This window comes from Argiope bruennichi, chromosome 3 (assembly GCF_947563725.1).
Source record: "Argiope bruennichi chromosome 3, qqArgBrue1.1, whole genome shotgun sequence".
Taxonomy (NCBI): Eukaryota; Metazoa; Arthropoda; class Arachnida; order Araneae; family Araneidae; genus Argiope; species Argiope bruennichi.
The window spans coordinates 29779947-29796033 of record NC_079153.1 but is presented as its reverse complement, the minus strand read 5'-3'; the positions used below and the strand labels follow the sequence as shown (position 1 = coordinate 29796033).

The window sequence follows — 16087 nt, the reverse complement described above, 5'->3', positions numbered from 1 at the left end:
TAGAGAAATTATATTCTGAATTTTTACTAGTTGTGATTATTTATATTAAATCAATATCCTTAGATTAATTTTATTCTATAATCAGTCATTTTTCCCCCTGAGATTCTGAAAATTGTGTTAATTGTTTTCACAATAAGCTAATGGCTTTATGTTTTAATAATTAAAGTTAAACAACAAAATATCAAAATTATGTAAGCTTTATGTAGTTATTATATCGCTGTGTTATGCCCATATAATCACAAATATACATCGAAAGGGTAATGATTTAATTAGGAGCCATATTCAAGTATTAATTCGCAGTTGATAAACTATATAGTTTGCTGATGTTTTATTAGCATGTAAAAAGATATTCAAGTATTTATTAACTTATATTCCTTCAGGCAGAATTATTAAGTAAAAAACTTTTGTATTACATTTTTATGTTTCTTTTTAAAAACTATGTACTTGCATTTTTTGTTGCCTCCTATGCATCAGAAACTTAAAAATTCACAAAAATGTTTAATTTATCAGAACATTTAAAAAATATTTTGTTACTTGAAATGCCTAGTTTTTTTAATTCAGAGTACTGATTTACAGCAAAGAAGGGATATTGCCTCATAATTTTAAACCATGATAACTTTATATGTCAATCTAAAAGGAGAAAGATTGACCTCAGTAGCTTAGCATTCTCCAAGTCTAAACACCTGGCAGATCTTTGGCAAAAAAAAAAAAAAAAAAAAGAAGTTTTATAATGAAGAAAAAAAAATTTAACATTTCCAATCATAAACATTTTAGCTGTAGAGGATAGGCAATTTAATAAAAAAAAAATATTACAAAACAAATAAACTTTAAAAATTTCTCATAAATGAAAAAATTTACATCAATGGGCACTGATTTAAAAAAATTCAATTGGTATTTAAAGAATTGAATGTAAGGAAGGGAAAGACAATTTCATGAGAGAATTAAATGAATGTGTTAAGAGTTAAATTCTGTGCAACATTGGAATACTCTGAAATTTAAAATCCTGCACTGGAAATTACTTACTTTTCTTTATAACTACCTATTATCTTTAAAACTTTGTGGTCCCAAGCATAGTTTAAGAATCAAATACCCCTGTGCTTCAACTGATAAGCTAAAATTTATAGATATTATAACATGATGTGTAATTACTTAGAATCCATAAATATTTTATACTCCATGTATTTGAGCTGAGTCAATATGACAATACCTTTCTAAAACTAAGATGTAATTTAATTAGGCAGCAGAAAAAAATTATACAGTTAAGAAACATATATATATATATTCCACTATAAATTAAAATATCGAAGTATCAGACATATTTACTATTCCATTTAGAATGCAAAAGGCAAGAAAATATGGATTTATTTTTACGGCTCGTACTACAAAAAAATAAATCAGTTTTTAAGAGTTTAATTTTTACACTACTTTTTCAAACAAAAAAATTTCAATATGAAGATTTTTCTCTGGTATATATTCTTTTTACAATTAAATGTATTTTAATATTATTTACTATTGGGTAACAATGCTTTTCCATAATCTTGTTATCAAACAGTTTCAATTTGACCAGAATTCTTAAGAATTACACTGCATTTCAAATAAATTTAATGCCAAATGTATTTTACTTTTCTAAAATTTTATTTAAGAAACATGTTTTTTTTATCTAGTATTACACAATATATTCAATTTACATGGTCCAGTCACATTAATGTGACCACCTATCAAAATCCAGAATAACCACCTTTCCCACAGCGGACTGCTACCAGACGTGTTGGAAGAGAGTCAATTAGGTTCCTGAAGGTGTTCACTGGGATGTTGAGCTATGCCAACTCTAGTGCCGTGGCCAGAGTTCCTCACCCGCTTACACGGGTGAGGATCCGTGGTGTGAATAACCCGATTGAAGTGATTCCACAGATTCTCAATTGGGTTCAAGTCCGGGGAATTTGCTGGCCAAGAGAGCACAGCAAACTCATCCTCGTGCTCTTCGAACCAACCACATACACTACGAGTTTTATGACACTCACATTGTCCTGCTGGTAGATTTCACCATCCTGATGAAAAACAATTCGCATGTAAAGGTGAACATGGTCCGCAAGGATAGATGCATACTTCTGTTGATCTATCATGCTTTCCACAATGATGAGTGCACCCAGAAAATACCACGAAAACATTCCCCAGACCATAATGCTCCTTCCTCCAGCTTGGACTCTTCCGGCAATTATTGCAAGGTGTTTGCTTTCAGATGTTTCATGCGTTATAGGCCAATGTCCATCTGTCCAATGGAGCATAAAACATGATTGATCAGAAAAAGCCGCCTGTCTCCATTCACTGGAAGTCCAGTTACGGTATGGGCGTTTAAATTCCAGACTCCGGCACCGATGAACAGCAATCAGCATAGATGCAATAACCAGGCATCTGCTGTGGAAGCCCACATGCAGCAACGTTTGCTGAACCGCCATTGTGGAGACACTGTTGGTAGCCCCTTGGTACGATTGTACATCTATTCACCCATCTCTGTAACCATCATTCACCTCTGCCATCTATAGCCTGTGGTACACCACATTTGCCACATAGCGGATTTTCGATAGTGCCAATTTGCCATGCACAATATACTTTTACCACAGCAGCCCACGAACAGTTTACAAAATTAGCTGTTTCGGAAATGCTTCCACCCTTGACCTGAAGGCAATGATCATGCCCTTTTGGACGCCATATAAATCTCCCTGTTTCTGCATGACTGCAAGAACTGAAATGTTTTCCGATTACCTACAACACACTTTATATATCCACCAAATTTGCTGATAACACGTGCCTTCTGTGATTGGTTATTTAATGTTGACGTCAAAATTAGGCGATGGTCACATTAATATGACTGGACTATGTATAAAAAACAATTATTAAGCATTTATGTAACTTATTTTTTAAATAAAATAAATATTCTTCAAGTAAATAATACAAAATAGGCAGCTTAATACTCATTTTTTATTACTTATAAATTTGACAATTCTTATTCTAAATATTTTTTAAATCATTAATAATAATATAAGTTATAAATTAAAAATTGTAAAAATAAACATACTGTTTTTAGATGTAATTAAAAAAAATTTGATTAAATGTTTCTTTGGGTTTTTTTTTAACAATTTGGTCTTGTATGTTAATCAGAAACAAAAAAAAAAGCCATTTTGCATAGTTCTTTCCCAAGAAAATGTGAAACTGATTATTCTCACATCATTATTTTCAAAAAGAAATGTTTTTATGACAATAAAAAAGCAAAACTAACATAAAAATTAACAATATTATCATTTAAGTAACAAATTGTGATGTACTTGGCACAAACTAAGTATTATAAATGGTTGGGGATATATATATATATATATATATATATATATATATATATATATATATATATATATATATATATATAGGGTATGAGTAATAAATGGTGACTGAGAACTTATTTCAAAGTATATATTAAAGCATTAAATGTACATCACAATGCTTATGATCAATTCAACAGTAATGATGCCAGACAACATAATACATAATTACAATATCATTTATCTTACAACATTACACATGATTCATTTCTAAAAGTGATCCACAATGAGCTATCTATAAATACATAATGAATAATCTTTATCTTTGAGCCATTTGTGGGGGCATAGGCATTCCCATTCCATGCATACCACCTCCAGAAACTGCTGCACTGGGTCCTAATAAAATCTGAAGAGAGAAAAAAAAAGTTATTCAAGCTGAAAAATAATAGCAAAATTTACATAAAAAGAAATTTTAGAATATATAGATTAAAATTTCTGAAAATTAAACCTACTACATTTTACTAATTAACTTTATGATCCCGGCTAATATGAGAATTTTCGTGCCTTAAAGGCCAGAGTAATTTTTTTTGTCTATGAAGACAGAATGAAATCATCTCCTCTTTCAAAGGAAGGAGAACCTGTTGAACTATATTTGAAATGGCTGTTCAGTTTTCCAGCCAAATAGGAATTCAGTGGTTGTCGTTTGAGGTCTGAGAGAATGGTTCTACAATTTGTTATTAACTGCTAAATTTACACTCATCCAAATTTTGAAGATTTCAAATAACTTTTTTTGTACGTGTGCATCTTATCACTGCTATATAATTAAGAGAAAATTTTTTTAAAAAATAAAAAAGATAAATAAAAATTTCAAGATAGATGATTCAAACATAAAACATTATCATCTATGATATTTCAAATAAGAAATTCAGATCTCCACTGCATTTTTTCACAAAAAGTTTATTGATTATTTATTACATATAAAACCTTTTAATGATAATAATAAAATTATCTTAAATTTACTGACTGATAAGTTTACCTCATAATTACTATTAAAAACTTTAAATAATGCATAACGATTCATTGAAATATAAATAATTTTTAATGCATAATATGAAACTTAAATAGGGACATAAAATACAAATTGACTTTTTGTATTTATCCCTAATAATGTTGTTTGTAACTTGATGAAAGAATTGCCTTATTTACCAATATCTTCTTAATTTTTAAAACATTAATTTTTTTCCCAATTTTTTTTTCTGAGATAATTTATATTTAAGCTATTTATTGTTTTAATTAATTCACTTTTTTTCCAAAAAGTCCCTTAAGAGAAATTTTAAATATAAATAGTTTTTACCATTTTAATGCAAACTTTCTTCTTTTTATGAAACAAAATATACAAGATTAAGCATGTATATTTAACTTGTCGATTTTTGGATTTTCTACTCATGGAAATGAAATGTTTTGTTTGTTTTTCATCATTTTTTTCTTTCAACCTTAGTTCCAGTAGAAAGACATAAAACCCATACATTAATCACTATTGTGGGTGTCGGCATTCTACAGAGAACTAATCATGGGTAGCAGCGAATATCCTTCATCCAATATTTGAGCCATGTACCCAAAAGCATTTGAATGAAGCCGCTATCAAACAGGGCATTTTGGAGCGAGTCTGGGCGCATAAGGTTATTAAAAACAGCAACTGAATAATGGTCATTTAACCAGTCTCAGTAAGTTTAACATTAAATTATATGTTGCAACACAATGGGATGGCAAAGTACAATTTAAGGTTTCTTTATTATTTAAGAGCAAAAATTTCAAGAAACCTTTTAAAAAATATTTTTAAATGAAACTAATTAAGACTGAACTTCTATTAATCAATAATTAATTAATCATTTTATATATTTCATGACAATTTTGAAAAACAAACAAATTTATTTGACAAGATATTTTAAATGAAAATGGGATCATAACATGTCTTTTTTTACTGAACAAGGGCTGAAAAGATATTTTTTAAAAGAAAAACATAATATACATTCATGGCTTAAAAATACAAAAAATAAACTATGGCATTAGCATACTAATGTCATTAAATTACAATTATTGAACTAATACATATATCAATTTCCATTTACTTAATACAAAAGCATGACAATTTAAAAACCAAATTATGTTAATATAATGCAAAAGGAATCTAATATAAAATTATTAACATTAGTCATCACATATTGCATAATGGCGATGGATTAGTACTAATTATATACAACTTATTAACCTTATATTAAAGTAACAAACAATTCACTAGAATATTTTTCAGAATAATTCCTGTTTATTCTTATAAAGGGTAAGTGAATGAATTATGAAGAACTATGGTTATTGCAAATTTCAAGGGAAAAAAGTTTGGTATCATAAACTTCAAGTTATCATATGAGATTTTTTTTTTTTTTGCAACAAATTTCAATTATTTAGAATCACATTTTTAATAGCACCATGATTTTATAGGACTGGTCTCCATTAAAAAGGTTCATGCACATGATAAGTAGAACTTAAATAAATAATCTTATTTAAGTAAGACTATAAGACGCGAATTGCACGATTTCACCAAATTGTCTTTATATTATATCCCAGCAATTTATCTGAAACCAAATATAACCAATATTTCAGGCAAACCAGCTAGTCACCTGGGACAAATAGTGAGTAATGAAATTAATGATTAATTTAAATGAGCTTACTTGTCTTTGTTGTTGTTTCTGAACTTCTTCCAGTTGCATTCGCTCTACTTCAAAAATGACAGGAGCAACTAATATGGCAGATGACGTGAAGAAAATCCACATTGATGAGCGACTTAAACTATATAGTGCTTTGACACCCGATACTGACCCATGTACAACAGAAGATGTGATATTTCTAACACATTCAGGAAACATCTCAGTTAATCCCCATAATCTTTCACTAAGAGTTTCATCAATATCCTAAAAACACAGTATAATATGAATTAAAACAATTTTTTTTAAAAAAAAATCAGTCTATCAGAGAAATTTTTGAATTTTAAAAACTTTCTTAAGATTGAAAAAAAGTTAAAATAATTGATTATACATACAGGATCATCTTCAATCATATTTGACATATCGTTTTTCTTAGTAGTGGGAGAATCTTCTCTACTATTTGAAGCACTAGTTGCATCAATTCCACTATCCACTTCTTCAATGACAGGCATGCTATAAACAGAGAAAATGCTAATAAATGAGAAAGTCGAATAATAATAATAATAAAATAATTTATAATTATTTTAGAAGAAAAAAATGTTCATCATATATAAAATTATTGAATTTACTAATGGTATATTTTAATTTAGAATATCCTATCACTAGCAGAAGATGAATATACAGTCAAATTTTAAATAAGTGGAATGCTAACTGCAGGACTGAATACTCATGAACACTTATTATATGTAGTGTTTCACTTATCCCTTACAATGCCCTATCACGTAGTTCTAACTAAAAAAGAGTGAGCAAATTATGTAAAATATTTCTTGATTAATACAATAAACTTCGCTTTACAGAATTTTTGATTCAATACAAAGAATGCACTTATGATCTTTCCCTCTCATTCTTCTAATAATACTATTTCTTTTTAATTCTTCATAAATAATTGTAAAAAGGTTTCTGCAATTGATATTAATAAGCCATTATATTAAGAAATTTACATTTTATAGAATTTCTACTAAAATAAGTTATTAAAAAGTTTATAACTTACAAAAATCATTAATTTGTGCATAAAAAATTTGGTGGACATTTTTTACCTGAATTATTTTATCAAATCAGGATTTTAAAATAATTTTCATCAATTATATCCCTATAGTACAAATAATATAAACAGAAAATAATGGATTTTTAGGTATGTAAAAAAAAAAAAAAAAAAAAAAAATAGAGGTCGAGCAAATGCAATTTCCTGAACAGAAGTTTTTCTTACTCTTCATTTGTTATTCTCTATCAATGAAATTTCTTAAAAGTTCATGCAAATTTGTCAAGTTTCTTTAAATGTTTTTGCTGTGCCACCGATTACTGTATTTAGTTTTTACACTAGAAATGTATGCCAAGATGTTACACTGAAACCTAAAAGTTTAATTCAATTAGAAAATTACATCCAGACAAGTGCACAAATATATATTTCAACTTCTAGATAAATACCTAGATCATCCTTAAAAAGTTTATAATATATATGAGCTCAGTATTTTTATCAAAAAATCATCTCTCAAGAAAGGCTATTCTGAATTCTAATTCGACAATAAATACCAAGCAGGATACTCAAGTAAAATTTGCACACAATATAACAAAATCAAACTGATATTGAAAACTGTGTAGTCTTTTATACAGATTCCAAGTTTTATCTGAAGCTACACAATCAACCAACAACAGTTCAGCTTCAGCGAGTTGAAACAAAATTGAAGCCATTTAAACAAAAAACAATGTTCTGATATCTATGGCTATAAAAGTTATTATTAAAATAAAAATCAATAGTGATAGCATTTTGATGCCATAGGAAATATATTAAATGGCTAATCATCACAAACAAACAAAAATATTTTTTTACAACTTATAAAAATAACTTTTTTATTGTCAAAAAAAGATCACTGCTTCTTTTCCCTTAGTGAAATTTAACCATACAGATACAGAATTAGTAATGCTTATCAGGATAATTGGTAAAGTTCTATTTCATGCAGCATTCAAATCAATTACACAAAGCAAAGTAACAAAAGGGTGTGATTAATTCAGATTTATGATCAATAATTTGATATAGATTAATTATGTATTAAACTAACTGTTCCCTTTTCGATCTCAATTCAAAAAGGACATCAATCTGATATAGTTAAGTATGCTGCAATTCAGGCGGAAGTCAAACTGAAAACAAATCAAGGATATAAAATAAGACAGGATCAGATTTAAAATGATCAAAATTTGTCATAGATTATAAGTAATATCATTTTTTTTCTTTCGGGAAAAGAAAACAGGGGGGAAAAAAGATAATACTACTAATGTTCACAGATAGAATCTTACGAGAAACATTGCCGGTACTGAAAAATGCAGAAATTTTTTCGGAACCATCTTTACACATTAATATTCTAGAAAAATGGACTAATCAATGAAATAAAACTTTTGAATAGAACGTCGTAAAAAATTAATACAGAAAAAAATTATTCCGATAATACAAGAAAGTTACATAAAAGTAAAATAATTTTTCTATTTCTTATTTTGCTGTAAGAAATTCTGTCATATAAGAGGTCAATGAAAATACTTAATGTACTAATTACCTTTAATTCAATAATGAAATGTTTGAAAAAGCTCTTAAGTATTTTGCGATTTAAACGATTATTTATTTCACCGAAGGAACATGTATTTCAAGGCGAGGAGAGAAAATTAGGGTTAAAGTTACGATTAGGACGAGTTGAGCTACAAACTTACTTGAGGAAAATATTTCAACGTGATTTGAGTTTAAAGGGATGAGGAGGAAAGCCAATGAAATAAATCCCAAAATACATGTAATTATTAATTCCATTATTAAAAATAGCTTTAATTAGTACAGTTAAAAAAAACCCAAAATATTTTTTAATTATATCATTTTGCTTTGAACGAAGTATCTAAATCGATTTCAGCAAAACTGCATGGTGTAATTTTGTTGATGTCGGTTTCGTTTTGTCGGTTTAAATTTAAATCTCTGTTGTACGTTCTGACTCGGTGTTGTGTTTATTATTCGCTTCACCAAAAAACTGTTAATGAAGTTTTATTAATACCTAATCTGAAATGACTTCTTTGACACCAATAAGATTTTCAGGTCGTATTTTATGTTACTTTTCGTTATCAAGGGGATGTATGAATTATGCACCTGCTCGTAATTTCATCGGGAGAAGTTATCTCTACAAATGTAATTGGAAGCTAATACCTGCTTTAAATGCTTCTAATTCTTGCCGTCTTTATAGTAATGAAAGCAAGCCAGGTCAGCATTATTGTTTATTTTGTACACTGAGCGCGTTTTATTCTTAATGTTATTTTAATAAAGTTTGTGAGATAGGTATATATTTATTAGAAAACAATTCCATGCCATTTGTAGTCAATTGAATGTAATATGCTTTAGAATTCCAAAAGGAAATTACGAGTTTCAATTTTATTGTATTCTTTAACGAACAGTGTTCATCTAATATGTAAAAAGAAATTTTTGTTTGCTTGTTTTATTTATATATTTTTATATATATATTATATGCCACACCGTTCATCCGATTGCGATAAAACTTGCCCACTTTATTGCTTGCACTTACACGAAGGTTATAGGCATAGTACAATTATTGGCATTTATTTTGGTCATCAATAAAGCGCAAGGTCCATCACTTCAAGTGTGCAGATTTAACCTTGAAAATCACATGAATTCACTTGAATTTTCACATGGCCATTTGTATGTTGGATGTTCACGAGTTGGACAGCCAAGAAATTTGTTTTTACTGAAGATGGGAAACAAAAATATGGGCCCTAAAGCGAATAATAAGTAAAAAATATATATATGTAATAAATACTATTTATACTTCTCCTTTATATATCATTCAATTTCAAAGAATCTATTCATTGTCTGCAAGAAAATAAATCCGATCTTTCTATCATTCCTAATTAAACAAGATAACTATTTCAAACAATATTTTCAAAATTATTTCTTCTGTGACAGCAAAGCGCTGGGTACCAACTATTAATGATTACATTTTTATAACATATTATAATATTTTTCTATGATAAATACTTTATCCATTGTGTGAAATACATACTGTTAAACATACTTATGATTAGAGTATTGTTAAATCACTGGATTATTTGTGTATTAAGTATAATATTTTTAAATCTAGATTCATCATCTACTCAGAAAGAGCAAACTGTGCTTCAAGAATCTAATGCTAGTAAAGTCAATCAAAGAACAAGACTAAAACAAGCTGTTAGAGACTATGGAGCTACTATTATTGTTTTTCATGTTGCTATTTCCTTAACATCTTTGGGCTTATGTTATTTAGCAATTTCTAAGTAAGTTCAATCTATAATAACTAAGTTTATATATATATATATAATCATATTTATTACTTTAAAATTTTCCTGGAGAATGGATTTAGATCACAGGCGATTTCAATAATTAAGAGAATCATAGTATGAGCATCATTATAAAAAAATGATGTAATTAAAATAATGATTTTAAATTTTCTTTTAGGATTGTTTATTATGTTTTTATTTTTTTCATCACTTTGATAGTTTAGTTAATCAGAATTGTTTTTTAATAATATAATTTAAGATGTTATTTTTTTTTATTTCAGTAGTTTTGAAATATTATAATATTGATGTTTTCAAGAGTAATTTATCATATTATAATACCATTTTTCTCCAATACGCAGTATTTTTAGTTTTATATTTAAGAGCATTTAATTATAGAAAATAAGAAAATCGAATGCCGCAAAAAATATAAATGAAAAATCAGATATACATATTAGTGGTTTGCTATTATGGCATAATTCTACAGAAGTCGAACTAGAATTTTCTGTTCTCGTTTTCTTCTAAATCTAAACATTCTTATTTATTTATGCATTTTCATAAAATCTGCTTGAGTCAAAATCTGTATAAACTTCAAAGATTTGATTACTATTCAAAAAATTTATTTTACCTAGTTTAAAAACTGATTATTCAGGGCTGAAAATGTTTGAACAAAATTTTCTATTTGGAGAAACAATTATTTTAAAAAGCACTTTTTTTTTTTACTAAGCATATTGCAAGTTCATAAAAAAATTCTTTATTAAAGGAAAGGAATTAAAATTCCTACATTTTTGCATATTAATTAAATTATCAAGCTTTATTAAATTGCTTTTGTGAAATCATTTAGTACAAAAATAGATTAACCCCTTGCACTTAGAAAACGAATTTAATGCATAGTTATTTATCTAATTATATCCAATATATATATAATTGTTTTAAATTGAATATCTCAGAAAAATCAATCTACATTTTCTTACCATTCTGCAGGTGTTTTTAATAACCAAAATTAAAAACTAAATAAATTGTCAAAATGCTGCATCATCTTGAATGGGTCTGAGAGGAGCCATCAAAGTGCAGAGAGTTAAATGACATTTGTAGAATTGATTACAATTTGACTTTTGAACATTTTGTTGAAAAGCAAATATGTAAGCTATAATACTATGATGGTGTCATAAGAATATTTAGCTCTTATTTATGTGAGATGCGTAAAGCTTTAAATTTTTTGGCCTTTGGAAGCTCTTTCTGCAATAGATGTTTAATTTTGCAAGTTTAAACTATATCAAAGCATCAACAATAATATTATTTCTTTGTATTTGTTGATTGTTCGATTGATTGCCCAAGGGCCTATTAATCCCATTAAATGTAGTATTTATTTCTTTGAAGTATCAGAAAGATCATTTTTGTTAACTATTGAAATTGCAATAATAATTGGGCCAAAAAATGTTAATGTCTTCCATTTTGTTTATAATTTTTTATATATAATAAAAAAAAATAGAATATTTGAATATACCTTTTGGCTAATTACCTGCATATACATTAGGGGTTTACTGAGTTTCTTGATCTTAGCTACTTATCAATAGCAATGACAGATATGCCTATAGTAAAGATAAGTTTATTAATAACTATCATTACCTTCATATTCTTGCAAATATTTATTAGCATTGTATATATGTATGTTTTATTATATATATTTATAATTTACAATGTATATATTTTTAAATTATTTGTTTGTCTTGTTTCTAGTGGAGTTGATGTGGTGCGCATTTTGACATATATTGGATTCTCAGATTCCCTAATATCAAGCAAGGTAGCTGTTGGTGGCAGCACTTTTGTTGTGTCTTATGCTGTACATAAGTTGTTTGCTCCTGTTCGAATTGGCATTACACTTTCTGTAGCTCCTTTCATTGTGAGATACCTCAGAAGAATAAATTGGCTCAAGCCACCTAAAAGCAAATCATGAATTATATCGTCTGAAACATTTACTTAATTAGATTTTTTAAATTAATATCTTAAATTGTATTAAATCACAAAACATTATTCTGAATATTTTTTTATCATATAGACCCCCCCCCTTTTTTTTTGTATTTTCTTTTAAAAGGTTTTTGTATTGCTTTGTATTTTGTTTGTTAATATTCTGTCATGAAGAGTAACTTTTTATTTTTATTTTTTTATTAAAAATTAAATAAGTGAAATTAATTATAAAATTAGTATGGTTTATTTGTTAAATTTACTAGAAATATAAGTATTTTAAGAAAATTTTAGAATATTTTTAATTTACACAAATATTTATTTAATTGATTTATTTTTTAAAACATAGCACATTTTATTGAGAAAATTTCAATTTTTTTAAATATTAGTAGTGTTTATTGGCTTCTTTTAAAAAAAAATATTTTCTCTAACAAAAGTCTAAGTGCTGAATAATTTCTCATCATAGTCTAACTTCCCAACTGTTTTTAAATAATGTAAAGCATGAGAACTGTAGTTAAAACTCATTTAATTATATATCTGGCAATTATGTTATAAAGTTTGATTGGCCTTAGACTTAATTAAAACAATATTTTAGTCTTATGTGGATAATTCCACAATGTGTCTGAATTATACAATTTTATTATGTTTTCATATTTAAAATTATTTTTAAAAAGAAGTAAAGATGTTTGAGAACATTTTCTGCCATGTAAAACATTTTATTGGATTGTTTTTTTGTTGTATTATTTATTTATATACTCTGAAAAAATGTATAGTATACTGAATGACTAGACAAAATTTGTTGATTTAGTAAGTTTAAATAAAATATTTTTCAATTAAGGTAAAAAAAAATCTTTAAATTTTAATAGAATTGAATGATTTAGCAACAGTTGTATTAAAAATTTATGATGTCCATACATTATTTATAATTTTAAAAAATGCTATGTAAGTTAATTTAAATAAGTTCCATATTTATATACTCAGTCATTTTTAAATTTTTGCATTTGTATACTTCATTTCTGTAGTATAAAAAAAAAGAGATGGAGTTAAATAAATTCCTAAAAAAAATGCCTAATCCTTAAGAGAAGATTCTCCCCCCAATGAAATACTTTGGGGGAAGAGCTGAATTTTTCTATACAAATATTATTTAATGCCATGCCTTAAACAAGAGTATAAGACTTTTGTTATCTAAAGTAAAATTCTCGATGTCATTGCCATCATATAATATATTGGGAAAAAGAGAAGTTGTAAGAGTTTGTTTCATGCAACTAATGGTGTCCATATCAAGGTTTCTTAAATCAGGTAAAAATAACAGATATTAAATCCTAATTCTTTAAGTAATTTCCATTAATTCATCTGTTTTCTTAATAAAATCTGGAAATTGTAAAAAGTTCTTGAAGCATTGTCCTGAATAAATCACCAATGTATAAATTATAATTGTTTATGAATAAATCGGTGAATTTTTATAATGATAATAGGCAATATGTTATCATTGATTAATCAAACTTCTTGAAAGAAGAGAAGATGTTTTTTCTACGGCATGTATTTTTAAATTCTGGCATTTTTGCTTATCCTGGTGGTTCCCAGAACTTGCAAAATTAGTTCCAAAAACCATGAAAAGTTTTTTTTTTTTTTTTTAATATTAACCGAATAATTTATGCTTAAATCTTAATTTCATCTTGCATTTAGAACTTTGACTGTTATAATAAAAATAGTACAATACCCAAATTTTTGTGGTTTTGAACAATTGATTTTTGCTGGAATTTTTATTATATTGCTTTGATTTTTATAAATAACATATTGCATTACTTGGTTTTTTTTTGTGACTCGTATTTATGTGTTTTATGCATTTTATGATTTCTACTTCATTTTTTTTTTCGTTTTATGAATAATTCTATTAAAATTTACTCTCTCTGAGAGAGAAATTCATTTTGATTCACTGTATAGAAATGTTGTAAATAAAAGATATTTTTATAATGTCTCTATGAATTTTGAATTATTTTAACATATATTATTATCACTATAAAAACAATTTTTTCTTCAAGCATTTAAAAATGTAATGAAATTCAACACATTTATTCAAAAGAACTTGAGTGCATAGAATGAAATATGCATTAAATACAATTAATCTGTAGTAATTTCTTGCATTCAGTTGAACTGACAATATTTTATGCTTGCGTGGCAAAAGGTTTTCTGATTATTGATCATTGTAGAAATTGAAGGGATGGCAATGTATCATTTTCATCAATTTGAAATAATTATAAGAAATTCCTTCCCTGATTGCAAATAGTTTGAGTGAACAAGCTTGTTTGAACTCATAATTGGATCTGTAAATTTATATTTGTCATTTATTTGTCGGTGTTGTTTATACTTTTGGATATAAGTGATAATTATTAGTTTCCATTTTATAATTTGAATCAATTTATTTTTGTTGCAGCATATTGCAATAATTTCCATGTTTTCATCTGATTTTGTAAAATAATTTAATGTAAAAAGCGATGGATTAAAAGAATAATCGGTAGATTAAATAGTATGAAACAACCAGGCAAGTGTCTTAGTTTTTATTACCTCCAAGCAGAGCCGAATTATTACATAGGCAATTGTCTATGAGCCTATAACAATAGTTTTTTTTTTTTTTTTTGCATTATTTTGAAAGGTATTTAATTTTGAGTTTTCCTTTAATTATAAAAACTGGTCGATCAAATTTATTAAAATTAAAAGCAAGTTTGATTAAATTCAGTTTGGAACATCATTTTAGTAGTACTAGATGATATCCCCGTCTGGATTAGCTGCTATCTTGGCAATAATATATCAGGTATTGTAAAGGATTAACTAACGGAAATTATAATAGAAAATCTCATACACATTGGAAGAATGTCCAAGAAATAATAATAAAAAAAACGTGTACATTTTGGATGTAAATATATAATTAATTAAATGTTTTGTTTCCTTGTGACAGTGGGGTCTTCTCAATTCACGATGTTCACGATCACTCAATTTAAATTAATCATTAAAGTCGGGTCGAAACAAATAGTGATTTACTAACAGAAAATAATTCCTTGCAAAATACTGAATGAAAGAAAAAAGAGTAAATATAACTCAACTATTCCGTGAAGAGAGAATATTATAAAACGAACCGCAATCCTATAACATTCTTACAGTTTGGAAATTTCCCTATCTTTTTATCAAACCTTTTACTATACTTAATCTTTTTTTTTAATGATGTTGCTGTTACTAATTTCCTAGCGCTATCTGTATGCGTGTTAATAGGCTATTACAGACGTATTTTCTGGACGCTTAAATGCAAGCTTATATAATAAAAATTGTAGACAATAGCTTATTGGTCTTTATTACAATCCGGCATCAAAGAAAGTAAATGCAACATAAAACATGAAGTGTTCGATCCCATAAGTAATTATCATACATGCTTACTTTTAGGCGCACTCAAAAAATAAATAAAACTAAACTTTTCTGAGTTCATTAGACGCCAAAACAGCATTACAGATTCCGCTAGATAATTATTAATATTGATGATTATTTGCGAGTTTCATATTATACTACTTTATAATCCCAAAGCAATATAGTACTTTATAAATTTAAAAAATATCTATTTTTTTTTTATATTGTTCAGATTGTACAAAATAATTTTATTTGTTATTATTCCTTTAATTATTTCTATTTTGTTTAAATTTCAAATCTGCGTTTTTTTATGTGTAATATACTGAAATCAACTTTTTAGCAAGTTATCTGCAATTAAGC

The 16087-nt window shown here is 26.9% G+C and overlaps 2 protein-coding genes across 2 annotated transcripts; one reads left to right on the top strand and one right to left on the bottom strand.

The window, feature by feature from the left end:
• Window positions 1-3535: 3535 nt before the first annotated feature.
• Window positions 3536-8751, bottom strand: LOC129964273 (mitochondrial import receptor subunit TOM22 homolog). The gene is made up of 4 exons (XM_056079026.1): window positions 8620-8751; window positions 6409-6526; window positions 6041-6280; window positions 3536-3720 (listed from the first exon to the last, which is right to left on the bottom strand). Exons 2-4 carry the CDS (start codon window positions 6523-6525, stop codon window positions 3634-3636), a joined length of 444 nt encoding a protein of 147 aa, XP_055935001.1. The 5' UTR covers window position 6526; window positions 8620-8751; the 3' UTR covers window positions 3536-3633.
• A 223-nt stretch (window positions 8752-8974) lies between these two features.
• Window positions 8975-14309, top strand: LOC129964305 (protein FAM210B, mitochondrial-like). The gene is made up of 3 exons (XM_056079088.1): window positions 8975-9302; window positions 10195-10366; window positions 12107-14309. The coding sequence occupies exons 1-3, from the start codon at window positions 9110-9112 to the stop codon at window positions 12321-12323; spliced, it is 582 nt and encodes a 193-aa protein (XP_055935063.1). The 5' UTR covers window positions 8975-9109; the 3' UTR covers window positions 12324-14309.
• Window positions 14310-16087: the final 1778 nt, after the last annotated feature.

Bases quoted from the DNA above. Each gene is read 5' to 3' on its own strand.
- LOC129964273 (XM_056079026.1), bottom strand. From the start codon at position 6,525: ATGCCTGTCATTGAAGAAGTGGATAGTGGAATTGATGCAACTAGTGCT. The intron at 6,281-6,408 runs GTATGTATAATC...CTGTGTTTTTAG, and splicing joins ATATGATTGAAGATGATCCT to GATATTGATGAAACTCTTAG. The intron at 3,721-6,040 runs GTAAGCTCATTT...TTCTCTCTTCAG, and splicing joins AGAAACAACAACAAAGACAA to ATTTTATTAGGACCCAGTGC.
- LOC129964305 (XM_056079088.1), top strand. From the start codon at position 9,110: ATGACTTCTTTGACACCAATAAGATTTTCAGGTCGTATTTTATGTTAC. The intron at 9,303-10,194 runs GTCAGCATTATT...TTTTAAATCTAG, and splicing joins TAGTAATGAAAGCAAGCCAG to ATTCATCATCTACTCAGAAA. The intron at 10,367-12,106 runs GTAAGTTCAATC...TCTTGTTTCTAG, and splicing joins TGTTATTTAGCAATTTCTAA to TGGAGTTGATGTGGTGCGCA.